Below are 15,287 nucleotides of genomic sequence, written 5' to 3' on the forward strand. Positions count from 1 at the left end.
TCTGAAAAAAAAACAACTATATTATTAATGATTAATTCATACTTTCAAGGGGAAGATAAGGTCTTTTAAGTCGGTGAGTTTTCAAATTTTGTTCACTATTTTCAGAGATCGAACTAATAGATTTTCTCTGCTGTGCCAGGGTGCATTATATTTTGCATTAATTATATTTTGCATTAAAATCTGCGCAGCAGCAAATTGAAGAAAAATAGCTTCAGTAAAAAAAATGCCATAGTTTGCGCTATTTTCATATTGTTGCTCATATCTTGAACTCTTTTTTGAAAAGATATCGGTAGTCCACATGTTCTGAGTTACTTGCGAAGCAACCGGCAATGCCTACGCGAAAATCATAAATTCTTTTTGAACAAAAGGTCTATTGTGTAATATTATCAACTGAAATATTGACGTTATTATCAACTGAAGTATTGAAGTAAAGTAACTGAAGTATTGACGTTACTTTACGTAACTTAGATTTGTAAAATTGTACCTGCCTCTGCAAGAATTCTGAAGACAGAGGAACTACTCCACAAACAAAACCGAAGTATCAAATAAATTTAAAGCAATCATTATGGAAACACCGGTACTCGAATAATGCCTTCCGCTTAGCTACAAGTTTTAGCGTCTATGCCAATTTGCTTTTCATATGTTCAGAACTAGCTGCATTAACAATCGCGCATCGTTGGCTTAGCTTTTTTGAAAAGTCGCTTCGTATTATAACATGCTCCGCTAGTGTGATCACTGTTAGAAGCTCTATTTACTTTTTTATTTTACCAACTTCTTTTCAAAAAGGCAAGAGAATGAAGCCTACGGTTGGTTTCTTTTTACTTTTTTTACTCAATTTCAGGAATCATAAAAAAAAACTAGCACATTGGTTAGTCTGTATTCATTCTAAAGCCTTCCGACATCATATCAAACCAGTCTTTCATTATTTTCGTTATTCATATCTATTTACGACGTGAACGGGGGAATCTAGTTTTTCAAATGATTAACCTTATTCAGGCAGTTTCTGCCTATATTTGAACCATAATTTCAATCCGTCTTAGATTCAGAAAATAACAAAAAAAGAAAATTCAAAGCGATAACACTGAACTTCTGATGCAACTAAATCGCAAGTAAAATATCATTTTAAAACTTACAAGTATTAGATAATAAAGACGGCTTGGGCATGTCTTGCCGCCTCCTTTCCGTGCTCACCAGAAACTCCGAGTGCCTAAGTGCTACACATTTATGTTAGTCTTAATCCCGATGTCAAGTCAATAGGGGATGCTTCTTTTTTACATAAGCTCCTCGAAATTACAAATGAGACTCAAACTAACATTTACATGTAATCATGGCTGCGAAAATGAACTCTAAATTAACAGCGCATAAAGACTTCGTAAAAAAGCAAATATAATTTAAATGGTGTAAACAATAGAAAAAAAAGGATTCATTCCGATCACATTGACAAGGAATTGATGGGATAAGATTCGAGGTTAATTTTTATCTGCCAAAAAACCATTAGTCTAAGACGAATAAATAGCCAATCTACTATGATTGACATTCTTTTCACTGAAGATGTCACAGTAGTCCTAGACAAAAAAAAAGTTCATTGCAAAAATCAATTAATTTCCCATTTCAGCTGACAGCATTCCATGCGAAGTGATGTTAGAGTTTTTTAAGTTTATTGTCTTTAACCTTCGCTGAAGTAGTAAGAAGCGAGTCAATGCATGATGCCAGGCAAGAGTAGATGACAGACCCTATACACAGCATAGAGATCCACACAAACATGCTCGGCAAAATCGCAACGCTGAAAATGTCCCCATGTTTTACAGCAGTGGCAAACTCTACAAGCACAACAGCCAGATACGCCCAGAATTGCATTGGTAGGAGTTTTGCCGACGCTAAAGTTCCTCTGAGATACATTCTGTAGTTAGTGATGACTCCGTATGACATGAAGGCGTGAATGAGTAGTCTGATCACGTTCAGAGGGTGGTTTTTGTGCACGCCGAATACTCTTTTCAGCGTGAAAGAGTTGAGCTCTGCAGAGTTGCAGAAGAACAAGAGAACGAACACCCAGAGACCCTATGAAGCAAAGGGGCTTAGGAAATTAGACGAAAAGCAAATTATACGTGGCAAAAAAATAAGACGTCGATGTTAAACTACAAATATGGGAAAATAGACGTAATTGTTTTGTTAACGTGCGTGAAAGTTTGGGGGGCTATTCTCATGCGCGAAGGACCGAATGCGCGAAAAAACTTGCGTGCGAAAAACCGAAAACAAAATTGGCCGGAAGTCAATTTTTAAAAAGAAGCAGTTGCCTTTCAATTAAAAAGAAGTAAACGATGAAACAGTTTGCTTCTTTCATAACGAAACCCTTGAAATGTAAAACTTGTCCCAATTTTGCAGCGGTCAATGACAATATTAAAGTTTTGCATATTTCTGCCGTTCTTATATTCGGCCAATCTCAATACCCCAGTCCCTGGAAATGTTTACTTTCTTTCCAAGTTTTAGATTACTGAAATCTGATTGGCTGATTCATATTTTCGCGCACTCTGACCTTCGCGCATGAGGGATTCCACCGAAATTTTAATTACTAACTGTAATTAACTTCCGCTGACAACTACACTTAACTTTATTTCGAGCTTTCTAAAATGCAAATAATTTGGGGTTTAGGAGCTTAGACGATCAGAAAATAATGGAATTTAGACAATAACTTGCCTGCAAATTGCGTGAATTTTGTTTACAGACTTAACTTTTGACTGAGTAAATACTAGTTATCCGTAAATTCTGTTTCTTAACGGTCGTGTTATTCGCTTGTCGTCTAATTTCCTAGGCCCCGTATAATTCATTTATTTCGAAAATGTTTTATAATATTCGGATCAACATTTTATAAACCATTTATAATATTTTGACATGCATTGGGATTATATACTCTTTTTCTCAATGTGAACAGCAATACTTTTAGTTAGTTAGCCCTTTGCTTTTTGTGCAAAATGGTAGTTTTGCAAAAAAATCTTCTTAATTCCGTTCTTATCAAAGACGTCTAATTTGCTTTCCGTCTACCAGGAAGCAACATTGGAGTCACTTTTTAAACCATTTGTTAATAGAAAATAATCAGAAACCAATTATTACCTCGAGTAAATTGCTGTAAACTAGCACAGAAAATCTAGATAACAGTTACCAGGGGCGGACCTAGGGAGAGGGATATATTTTCAAAGATCCTCAGAGAATTTATTCAACTTTTTCAAATATAAACCGTATATTAAGTCAACTGTATTGATTTTCCTAGCTTTCCAGGCACATTATTGAACTTTTGTCATAAACTTGAAAATTAGCAAAAAATAATCTGCCACTTATAATTACATATTATCACATTTAAGTACAAGGCTGATTTAAATAATCCGAATAAGACGAACAAAATTTGAAACTTCAAACGTGTTGTTCTCGAATTGGGTTAAAATTAGACAAAAAGTGAAGAGAAAAAAGTTGCTCAGACATCTAACAGAACTAATTTGGCGTTTTTGTTTTACGAAACTCGGAACCAAAATTTTACCCCAAAAATGGGCCATTTTAGCTTTTTAGTTAATCAAAAATTACGCTGAAACTCCCAAGTTATTTTATTCAAAAACTATATCAAAAAAAGTCTCTTACATAGCCCAACTATGTTCTAGAAAGGCAAGATTTCCATAAAATTGCGTAAAAGGTTAACAATTTGATTTTTAAAATAGATTTTCACTTTTATGAAAAAAAAATGACAATTTTTGGCAATCAGTGAAAAATATATTCTTTTATACAGATTTTTGGAGAGTAAATCCTTTTAAAAAAAAGTGTTGGGTTGCGCAAGTGGATTCTTCTGATATAATTTTTTCAAAAAAATTCATTTGGCAGTTTCAGCATTATTTTTTATTAATTAAAAAAGCCAAAATGACCCCCATTTTGGGGCAAAATTTTGGTTCCGAATTTTAGCAAAATAAAAAGCACCAACTTAGAAATTGTAAGTTTTGTTCGTTTTGTCCGAATGATTTATATCAGCACAGTATGAATGTACTCTTTTGTCATTAGAGCACTTTAAGACTTCCTTAAAAAAATCATTACGATCTATAAAAGAGTCTGAACTCCTTTTATCAGAAGAAAGATTACAAACTATTCATTACTGCTACTCTGATTAGAAACTACTGATTTTTCCGCTTTTTTGGTTCGAACATTATCAAAGACTGTTAGGGAATTATGTCCAAGGGTGGTTTCATATTCAAACCTCGTGGCATACATTCAAATCGGTGTTACAAAAATTGTACATATAAATCAAGAAGTTGGTTTAATGTTTACGAATTTAGAATTTATTTATTTATAAGCACTTAATTAATGTGTGCGAATTTAATATTTAGTTTCAATAAGCGCTTTAATTCGGACTCCAAAAATATGTTTCTCTAAGTTCTCTCAATATCGAGAAACTTTGCCAACAGCCAGTTGGAAAAGTATCAATGAACACTCCAGATGTTTCCAGGTTAACAATGAACTCCAGATAAATTAATTAAATGAATGGATAAAAATCTGTATGTCTATCAAAATCAAACCAAATCTATCAATTTTTAGGACGAACACTTTACCTGAGAGATAGCTTTCCTCCATTGAAATTCGACTAGCTTTGGCTTCTGTTGCTGATGGTGATTATTACCTCGTGGTAACTCCACTGTCCTTTCCTCTCCTTGCCAGTACTGGTACCACTGGAGTGTGGGTATTTTGAATGAGGCAAGTATACCCATTCCCAGAAAGATTCCCGAAGCATTGCAAGCGAGAACGTCGAAAATGAGAATGTCCCACCAGCACTCCACGAAATTAGGCAGCACTCCGCAGTACAACAACTCTATTCACAAAAACAAGGAACAAAATTAGTAAAAGACGTTATTATCAATTAACATTTATTCAGAGGAAAAGGAACAAAATAAGTGCTGATCAGCTGAACTGTTTTTTTAGCTGGGCTCAGAATTGTTGCCTGACCCACAGGCAACAAACAAGGATCATAATGCCCCGAAATATAGCTCCATACAATATAGCCTATTCCCTTCTATGTTGCATTTTGTACTCATAAGACCTTATCCTATCATGTATCACTCATCATTGGATTTCAAATAAACTCTGCGGTTTCCCCTATGTTAAATAAACTAGCTTTTTCTTGGCTATAGGAAGTTTGATGTATCAGTAATAAAAAGTCAAAAAACAAACCGCCAACACTTAAGCGTAAAAAAACAACAACTCAAAATAATTCTTAACTCATTTCGTTCATTAAGATTTAACTAAGTATATAATTACATCAAGAACTGAAGTGGATAACAACAATCAGCATAAACTCGTCTCATATCATTAGCAGCCCATTCTTTAAGCCGGGTATTTTAAAATTTATAAAGCTCACAATAAAAAAAAACAATGATCTACCTTTAGACCAAAAGAGTTTCTTCAGCTCCAATAATTTAACTAGGACTTTTGAGTTCCTGAAAATTTCATTCGAGACAGAACCATTAAAATATACAGGAAGGTATTTGAGATTTGCTTTCGTTTGAATTAGCAACCTAATTGACCGCAATCATGGACTATTTTGATTTTTAATTTGCAAAAGGCAGCCCATGAGCACCGCAGAAAATAGAAGGATCCTAAATAAGATGGAAAAGGATGAATGAATGGCATTTTTTAGATAAAACTAGCCCAGTTTGAGAAAACTGGATCAATAGACAAATTTTGTATTCAGCAAAAACATATCATCACAGCCAACAGAAATGTATTTTTGAGCATTTTTCATCTTTCGGAGAAAAAACATTGAAGCCGCATCCCTTTGATTCCATAATGAAGGGGGGAATAGGGCTTCCCGATTCGGGACGAGACTTTTTATGTAGTTAGATCCAAAATAAAGGCAAAGCTCGTCAACTTTCGCTATTTTTTCCGACTCTTTTATGGTGCGATCGCAAACTATTTGAATTTCCTCCACTATTTTCAGGTCTACTATCAGGGACTAGTATTTTTAGGGCTTCTAAGAAACGGTGGTAAATTTTTTCTGTTTTATTTGGCAGGAACGCATATATGCAAGCAGGGGCTATTCCTGAAAGACTAACGTGTATGGAGTAAAGTTGATAAAACATTTTCGGGGTGACTTTAAAAGTTCCATCAGCCAACCAAAAGTTGGATGTTTCAAGCACACGTAGCATTTCAGGGTCACCGAATAAAATAATCCTCTCGTGATCATTTTGCCCACTGTCAAATCTTATAAAATTTTTGAAAAGTTCGGGTATTTCGAAACTTCTGTTTGCTGGGGAGACTGGTAAGACTTCTTCTCGTTGCTTGCGCGCTCGTTGTGCGGTGCGAACTAAATTTTCTTTGGATGGTAGGGCTAGTTGAGTGGCAATGTTGTCTGTAATTGGCTGAATGGCGGTTGCGACGGTTGGGGTGTTACTATCGCTTAGCTCCTTGATGTTTTTCAAAACTAGTCGAGCATCAGGTTTGCCCGTGGAAATATCGTGATTATGTTGACCCCTCGTTTCAATAAAATTTTCTCCTTCCGTAATTGCTGTTGCGCGGCATTTATGGGTTTGGTACTTTGAGCAGTTCCAATTTGTTGTTGTTTTGTTTTTTCGTTTAAGGTAATACTCGTGGCCTGATACCACTAGCATTTGTTTATCTTTCGAAGATAAAGTAAAATGGAATGACGCTTCAAACATTATATCTGATCTGATAGAGTGGTATAACAATGGTTAAAGAAATAGGCAGTATGATTTTTTATAAAACTCACAAACGTCTTTTGTTGCCTTCAATTAGCACCATGTAGGTTATCTCTGTTTTAAACGCGTGAGTGAGGGATTATTTCTCTAACTAATCGAAATGCAATTACTTTTGAGATGCTAGAGGCATCAAGTGAATTAAGACTAGCTTTTCAGGCCTCAATTAGTAAGCTTAATTGGACTACTCCTGTACTTATAAAAAGGACTTAATTTGGAACAAATTATCGTCATTAAAAGGGGGTTAAATTGTTGTGGGGTTATCATGTTACGGGGTTATGATATAGGGGGTGTAAACAGAGGGGGTTAAATATCGTAGGGTTAAAGAGTGGGACACCGTAATTTTTACAAGCCGCTGGTAACTCAACACACTTCAAAACTAAAAACTCGCGTTTTTTGCTATATTTGCTCTTTCGTTATTGGAGAGCGCAGTTTACCTAGTTTTCGGCAAACGAATTTTAAAATAATATCAAAATTCAAACCACATTAAATGTCAAACCTCAAAAGCTATGCGACTCAGCTAACATTTGTCTTCTTTACGCCACAGCGCTTAGTTTAAGTTTTCATCGCTCATTAACAAAGCCCGGGACCAATATTTCAATCATTATTTTTTCAAACCAATATGAGCTTCATTTTGCGGGGAAAGTGCTCATTTTCATTATTTGCGGTTTGTATGGTAGACTAGTGAAGAGAGGAATCATGAAAACTTTCAAGGCTCATTAATTTGGGCGAAATCATTCGCCACCTGATATAAGAGATTTGGACCCAGGTTCAATTTGCGTTTCTGAGTAGCATTAACTTTGCTCAGTATGGATTTAAAATTTCAGCTAAAAATTCGGAAAAAGACTTGCACTTCAAGATGAAAATCTTGCTCAAAATTGATACACTAGGGGGAAATGGCCTTGGGATAGAAGACACTACAATTTCAGTTCAAGTTAATTGAACGGCAAAAAAATGCAGCAATTCTTTTTTCATGCTGTCCGTTGCATGATTGCCCTTCACTATATGCGAAACAAATTTAATTACCGGAACTGATAGCGACACTACTAGTTTAGTAATGCATCATTCAGTGTTTTCAATCGGCAAACACAAAAAGAATCCGAGCTGAAAAAAATCATCACATGGAAATGTAAGCATAGGGGTAAAGCAGACCTCCGCGCCATTTGCGATACCGCATAAATATATTATCGCAAGGCAGCGGACAAAAAATGAAATGAAAGCCATTAAATCGAAAAAACTTTTTTTTATATGTAAGTGCTTTGAAAAATTCTAAAAGACAAAAGAAACTTCACATCTGGCAAACTAAAAGAAATTGAGCAGTCTTATTTGGACGCAAGATTTGCAACTCCTGAGAGTACTAGGACAGCTTCCAATTAGAGAGTTAGGAAATCAAATTTCAAAAAATAAAATTAAACTTTCACATACGGATAACTGCAAAGATTGGAGCATCCATATTTGGAGGAAAAATTCGCAACCGCTGCGAATACTCGGACAGCCCCCAATGACAGAGTTTGGAATTTCAAATTTTTGAAAAAAAAATCAAACTTGAAATTTTTTGAAAAAATCACTTAAAACTTCGTATCTTGAAAATTACTAGGATTTAAGCAAACATATTTGGAGGTGAAATATAAAACCCCTGAAAGTACCCTGACAGAGCCTCACTATGGAGATAGAAACCTCAAAACTTGTGAAATTTTTTTTATCTAAGTTCTTCGTACAATTTAAAAAAAAGTCGTAACAAACGTCACGTCTCGGAAACTAAGCGAATTTGAGCAGCCGCAAAATTTGCAACTTGAAACTCCTGAGAGTACCTCACAGTACACAACTACAAGGTCGGGAGTTTCAAATCTAAATTTTTTAAATCTAGTTTTTCTGAAAAATTAGAAATAAATCATAAATTAAAAGGATTTGGGCATTCATAATAGGAACTCCTGAAGAAATCCTGACAGCATCCCACTATTGGGTTCCGTTTTTCAAACTTGGTAAAAGAAACAACTGAATTCAAACTGGAAAATCGACAAAAGCTTCTTAACCATGCAAAATACGATATAGCTTAAACGTGAAAAAGTTCTCTCGAAAACCTGCAATAATAATAGGTTGAAAATGCTTAAATACGGCGAGATAGCTTCATTAAACGCGATAACCTTCAAAGATTCAACAAGAATAATATACGTGAAAACAGTTTATTTAGAAAACAAATGGAAAAAAAAACAACGAAAAGAATGCAACAGTAAAAATAGACAGGCGCATCCAACGCTTTTCATTTCAAAAATTGAACAATAAAAATTGTATTGTTTCTTATTTAAAATTAGGAAAATCACTATAAATACTCAGTTTCAGATCTTGGTAATTTGAACTCAGAAAAAAACTCTAATATGATTGAGAGCATACAACTAAACTTTCCATATTTAAATTTCTTTGGTAAAACAACAGACTTTTTTCTTAGTTTAACTGTTAGCTTAATGAAAAAATATCAATATCATTAGAAAAGTCAATTTCAAAAATTTGAACAAAATGAGCAATGAAATTGGGGTGTAGGTTAGATCTGCAACTGCTGGTAGTAACCTGAATTCACACCATCAATGCGTCGACAAATTCAAATTTTGGAATAAAAATTAAGTTTAAAAGTGAAAAAAATTAAGTTTTTTTTTTGAAAAATCATGAAAAATGAAACATAAGTCATATCTAGAAAAATGAAATGGATTGAGCAGTCAAATTCAAAATCCATATATCAACTTTCTGAGAGTACCGCGACAGCACCTCATCATACCGTTAAGAAGATCAAACTTTCTTAAGTCTTCTTCAGATCAAAATATTTTAAAAATTTTTTGAGCATTATTGAAAAAACATCATGTCTCGGAAAATAAATTTCAGTAGGACTTTTGAAAGGGAAAATTGCAACCCCTGAGACTACCCAGGCAGTCCCCAGCTATCGTCTTCTGAATTCCATTTTTTGCAAAATTTTTTTATCTGTTTTGAAAACTTTTGAGCAAGTCATAAAAAAACATCATATTTCGGAAACTAGAAGCAATAGAGTAGTCACATCTAAACGCAAGATCTAAAATCCCTAAGAATACCCTACCGGTATCCAAAAATAGGGTTGGAAAAACAAAAAATTTTGAAAACTTTTTCATAAATCCAATTTTCCTGAAAATAAAAACAAAATCATCAAAATGTCGTCTCGAAAACTAAAAGGATTCGAGCAGTCTTAGTTGAAGGCAAGATTCGCAATCCCTGAGAAAACCCTGATTGTGCCTCACTATAGAGGTAGAAAATTAAAATTTCAAGTTTATACTTAAGTTCTTTAAAAAAAATTTGAAAACATTATTGAAAAACATCACATCTCGGAAATTAAAAGCCCGATTGACAACGCCCGATATTAGCCTGTCAGCACCCAAAATCAGTTTTGAGAATTTCAAATTTCGTGAATTTATTAATATCTAAGCTCTTGGAAAAATTTTAAAATTACAAGAAAAATTGACATCTCAGAAACTAAAAGCCATTGAGCAGTTGCAAGTGGACGCAAAATTTGCAGCTCTTGAGAGTTATCTCACAGTAACTAATAACAGCGTTGGAAATTTCGTTATACCTTATACTTCTAAAACTAAAAGGATTTCAGCAGTCAAATTCGGAGGCAAAATTCGCATCCCCTGGAAGTACCCTGACAGAGCCTCACTGTACAGACGAGAACTTCAAATTTGGTGAAACTATTTCTGTCTAAGTTCTTTGAACATTTTTTAAAAATGACCTAACAAGCGTCACATCCCGGAAACTAAGAGCATCTGAGAAGTCGCATCTGGACGCAAAATTGCAACTTAGAAGTCCTGCGAGTACCCTGACAGAAACCACCTAGAAAGTTGAGAATTTCAAATCTTTTCAATTTTTAAAAAAAAACAAGTTTTCTGAAAAGTTAAAAAAGAAATCATAAAATACGTCAAATCTCAAAAAACTACAACAAATTGAGCAGTCAAACTTGAAAGCAAAAATCGTAATACTCAGCAATGACAGCACCTAACTACAGGGTTGGGAATTACAAATTTTGTGAATTAATTTTAAATTTGATTTTTCTGAAAAAATTCTGAAAAATCACAAAAAGCGTTGCATCTCGTTAACTAAAACGACTTGGGCGTTCATAATTGACAGCATCCCACTATTTAGTTGCTTATTTAAAACTTGAAGAGCCAAACACTCAATTCAAAATGGAAAATCAATTAAAAATCTTCACCATTGCAATATACAATATAGCTCAAACGTGCAAGAATTCTTTAGTTGAACATGCAAAAAATAGTTTGATAAAACTTGAACAAGGCGAAATAGTGATGCCCGCATTTAAATTTATAATAGATATTAGATAGATGGATATATACCGAGCTATCAAATGATTCATGTAATTTTGTTAACTACTTGTTAACCAGGAAAAAGTCGTGTTCCGATCTGATAACGCATGCTTATCGCAAGCGTAAGCACGGAGGCGAAGCTGCAAGTTGCAAACATAAGCGAGCAAACGGCAAAAAGCTCTAAAACAGCATAAACAGTGAATTAAAGGGAAAGGAAAAAAAGAAAATAAGCCTTGAAAAATTATCCTCTTGCAATGTGTCGAAATTAAACCTCAGACATGGGAATTAGGAGTCTCTGCATCTGCACCACGGCCCAGCTTAAGCTGGAGATACCTGATCGCTATTTTTAATGATATGAAGATAAAGCGTAATGAGTGATCATGAGAGAGCGACGAAATATGATGAAAGTATTACGGATAGCTTGTAACAAGACCTCATAACTCCCCAGAAACAAAAAAGATGGCCAAAAGGAAAAGATAGCGAAACTCGAAGGCAAAACCCGAAACATTAACTTGGGAGCACATACGACCTGTCCTTAAGCTATGAAAGCTACCAAATATGGCGAAAGGTACAGTTTTACGTGAAGTAAATTTTAAAATGACGTTAACTTCTATGAGTAGCAAATTTACCACAGAAAAGAAGCAGAGCTTCGCTCCATTTGCGATACAACAATAGCGTAGCTATGCAAACTACCAATTAGACTGAGATTGCAAAAAATACAGTTCGAAAAAAATGCAAAATCAACTTTTGAAAATACGAAAAGTCCAATCTCAGAAAAGCAAATGAGAAACACAACCACTAGGTTTAAAAAAGGCTTTATTTTGTTCCGAGCGTTCAATAAGCCAAAAACACGTGATTAGACGCCAACTGATCCGAATACAAAAATGCCAAAAATCGTTGTCATAAAAAATCAACAATTTTTTGGAAATAGAAAAAATCGATCATCGAAAAAAAAACCGACGAGAAACACAACCATTATCATTTAAAACTTTTTAAGTATTTTTTCGAGCGTTCAGTAAGCCAACAACACGTGGTTAGGCGCCAATTGATCAGAAAAAAAGTGCCAAAGGAAATTCTTGTCTACAAAATTCAACAAATTTGTTGCAAATACGAAAATTTCAATCTCAAAATATCATGCATGAAACACATCCACTGGCACTAAACAAGCTTTTATTAAGCATATAACACATAGTCAGGCAAAAACTACTCCAAAAACACAAAACGCCAAAGGAAATTATCATGAAAATATTTAAGTGATTAATTTGTTTGAATTTGGAACTTTCATAGCAAAACCGTCTGAAATTGTTCAAAACAAGAGTTTTTGATTTTTATCGTCAAAGCGAAGCAAAGTAAGATCAACAAACCGACAAAACATACCAAAATTTCTTAGGTCAAATCAATTTTCTAAGCGAAAAACAAATATGAAAAAATGGCAAATATACCAGTCAGAGATAGTAAAATCAATAAACTAAAAGAGTTCATCAACGACACTTGAGACTGCAATAGAAACTCCGGACTGCACAACTGAGCTGAATGCGTTGTGTGGCAACTAAGCCGACAAACTATAGTCCGACTCTTTCAATGTTTTCCTGGAAAAAGTCAATTTCAGACGCTGAAAAAAACAAGCTCCGACAGGGACACGGAACCCAGACCATGGTATGCAAAGGCAACCGCATTACTTCCAGGCCAAGAGAGAAGGGACAAGGGAGCTTGAGAAAGAATGCTAAGATTCGCTAATAAAGCAACATATATTTCAATAATGATTGTGTCGTAAAAGTTGTTTACGGAGCAAACGTCTTGTTCCCGATTGGAAGTCAAAAAAATCTTGCATTTTATCTACGAGGAAACTTTTACCTACGTGGCTCATTTCAAAACAAGGACCTGAAAAATCCTGATGTAATATAGTTTATCTACACTCGCACACACTGCTTCACAAAGTTTGATCATGAAAAAAGAGTAAAATTTCATTTCAAAACGTTAAAACTTTCAAATGTGATTGTACGACGCTAACGGCCCAGAAAAAAAACATCTTTTTGAACAAAAAAAAACTTGAAAAAAAACACAAACTTTTGAAATGTTCTCATTTTAATATTTTCACTATCATTTTTGACGGTTTCATTTAACATATAAAATTAAGCAAAGGGTTTTCGGATTAAACCCGCAACCCCAGTGTGATTTTGAAAAAACGCAAACAAATTTCACAACGGTGAAAAATCGAAAATTTATGACATTTTCCAAGGCCATTATTTTGATAAAAATAAGGACGCACCCGCTGAAGCGAGACAGATTTCCGCAAACTGTTCTTTCGATTAAACGCTCAGTCCTAGATTTGGGAAGATATTTTTTTCGGCGCGCGCTCCCCCCTCAAAACTAGTATATATTGGCGCCAACGGCGCCTTTAGAAAATTTTTAGGGTCCGTCACCAAAAATGGATATCTCAAAATAGTACAAAGAAGCTTAAATTCCGTCTGGAAGGAAACATTATATTCTGACTTGAAACCCCAACTATTGTGAATGATCTTGACGAAGAATCTAATGAGAAGTATCTTGAAAAATAAGAGAGCCGACAGCGAAAACCGTAGCGACAATCTTCGAAAAAATGGAGGAGATCAAGTTAACATCTTTCCCAGGACCAAAGTTATATTAGAGATTTTATCATGCGTTTTAAATGTTAAAAACTCAGCCTGAAACCACTCCGAATTGAAATAATGTCGGATCCATCGAGTGATATAGTATTTTATGCCCTGTTTTTGTATGCTCAATTCCGATCTTCATTGGTTTTAGTATGCGACAAGGTAACAGTAAAATGACCAAAATTTCAATACCTTTTGATATAAAATACAATATATGTACCCGTTATAACAATGCGAAAAAGTAAAAACTACCTGTAAGCTCCCAGCTGACGCTTATGAGCCAGGCGAAGCCAAAATCTCGGAATAAAACAGCCTTTCCAGCGTAGCCTATAATGTGACCAATCAGAAAAATGTCTGATTTTTTGAGTAGATTTTCCACAGTGAAGTCGCAACTGCCAACTTCGTCGTCCTCCGAGAGTTCTTGCAAAGGATCTAAGTTCAACTTCACTATAGAGCCAAGAGTATGGGTCAGTGCAGCGGGATTTCTAGTCTGTGATAGCAAGTATATGAAAAACAGAAGATAGAAACCTGTCACAGCGTTCACAGCAAACGTCGGCAGGTATCTTAAATAATGAAGAGCGTTACTTCTTGTTGTTGCTACTTCTATCGTTGTTTCAGCCTGGATAACTTTAAAAGTATTTAGAATGTTTGGCTGCAATGAGTCGACTGCACTGGTCTTGCATGATTCGCAGTTAGCTTTGAGCATATTATCTAAACATGGTAACCTCGATCTGGTATATTCTATGCATTCTCCATTATCACATCTACATTGAACCGCAGGTTTAGGATCCAACGAGTTCAGATTGCAGTCGAGCATTTGGAAGGCAGTGACACTACTCCTCTTTGAGCTTAAATCTCTACTCTGTTGACTCATGAGGGTTGTTTTTGAAGGAGCTCCAGGAACAAAGAGGGATGTTGCAATGACAGAGGGAACTCTGAGAAATAGATCCAGGAAATGACTCCCAAACCAAGCGTACTTTGGCTGTTCGATTGCCACAAGATCAGACGTCATGTCCTTCAGAATTGAAGTTATCACATGGAGATCAAACAGGGTCTGATGAGGAGGTCGTGGTCTTTCAAAGTCCAGTGCTAATAACTGGGTCACAGCCCCATTTCAACCAAGCACAAAACCTGAAAGCAAAAAATTTCTTTTTAAATTTTCCATCACCATATTTTGACCCATTAACCTTTCTCTTATTGGACGTTTGGGGTAAGTACCCAGATTTTTAGTAATTGTTCCGACCACTCTCGAGGAGAGGATAACAAAGGAACCATAGCTTCGAGTCCATTTTTAAATGGTTTTCTGGCCCATTTTGACAAACTCAAAGAAAGCTTGTACAGAGTAGAGTAGGGTACCATACCGCTCTTTCTTGCACTTTTCATTTAATTCAATCACAACTTCCAGAAAAAAAATTAGAAAAAATTTCTGGTTTCTATATTATTTTTTTGACTATCTTTTCATAAACCAACGGAACATTCTGTGCTACTTGCGCATCGGAACATTATGTGCTACCTGCAAATCCGCTATCCTAGTTAATGTTTACAGTCATTTACACAACGGTAAAGACAAACAAACA

The 15,287-nt window shown here is 35.1% G+C and overlaps 1 protein-coding gene across 1 annotated transcript; it reads right to left on the reverse strand.

Moving 5' to 3' along the window:
• Window positions 1–1,581: 1,581 nt before the first annotated feature.
• On the reverse strand, window positions 1,582–14,837 carry LOC134844563 (phosphatidylserine synthase 1-like). Its single transcript, XM_063861299.1, has 3 exons — window positions 13,963–14,837; window positions 4,584–4,840; window positions 1,582–2,058 (listed from the first exon to the last, which is right to left on the reverse strand). Exons 1-3 carry the CDS (start codon window positions 14,720–14,722, stop codon window positions 1,642–1,644), a joined length of 1,434 nt encoding a protein of 477 aa, XP_063717369.1. The 5' UTR covers window positions 14,723–14,837; the 3' UTR covers window positions 1,582–1,641.
• Between the last annotated feature and the right edge of the window lie 450 nt (window positions 14,838–15,287).

This window comes from Symsagittifera roscoffensis, chromosome 4, assembly GCF_963678635.1.
Source record: "Symsagittifera roscoffensis chromosome 4, txSymRosc1.1, whole genome shotgun sequence".
NCBI lineage: Eukaryota > Metazoa > Xenacoelomorpha > Acoela > Convolutidae > Symsagittifera > Symsagittifera roscoffensis.

What these genes read in the sequence shown, in the direction of transcription:
- LOC134844563 (XM_063861299.1), bottom strand. Translation starts at nt 14,722, where the DNA reads ATGACGTCTGATCTTGTGGCAATCGAACAGCCAAAGTACGCTTGGTTT. An exon ending in CGTCAGCTGGGAGCTTACAG is followed by an intron (nt 4,841 to 13,962) that starts GTAGTTTTTACT and finishes TTTTGTGAATAG; the next exon opens with AGTTGTTGTACTGCGGAGTG. An exon ending in GGAGGAAAGCTATCTCTCAG is followed by an intron (nt 2,059 to 4,583) that starts GTAAAGTGTTCG and finishes TTTGCTTCATAG; the next exon opens with GGTCTCTGGGTGTTCGTTCT.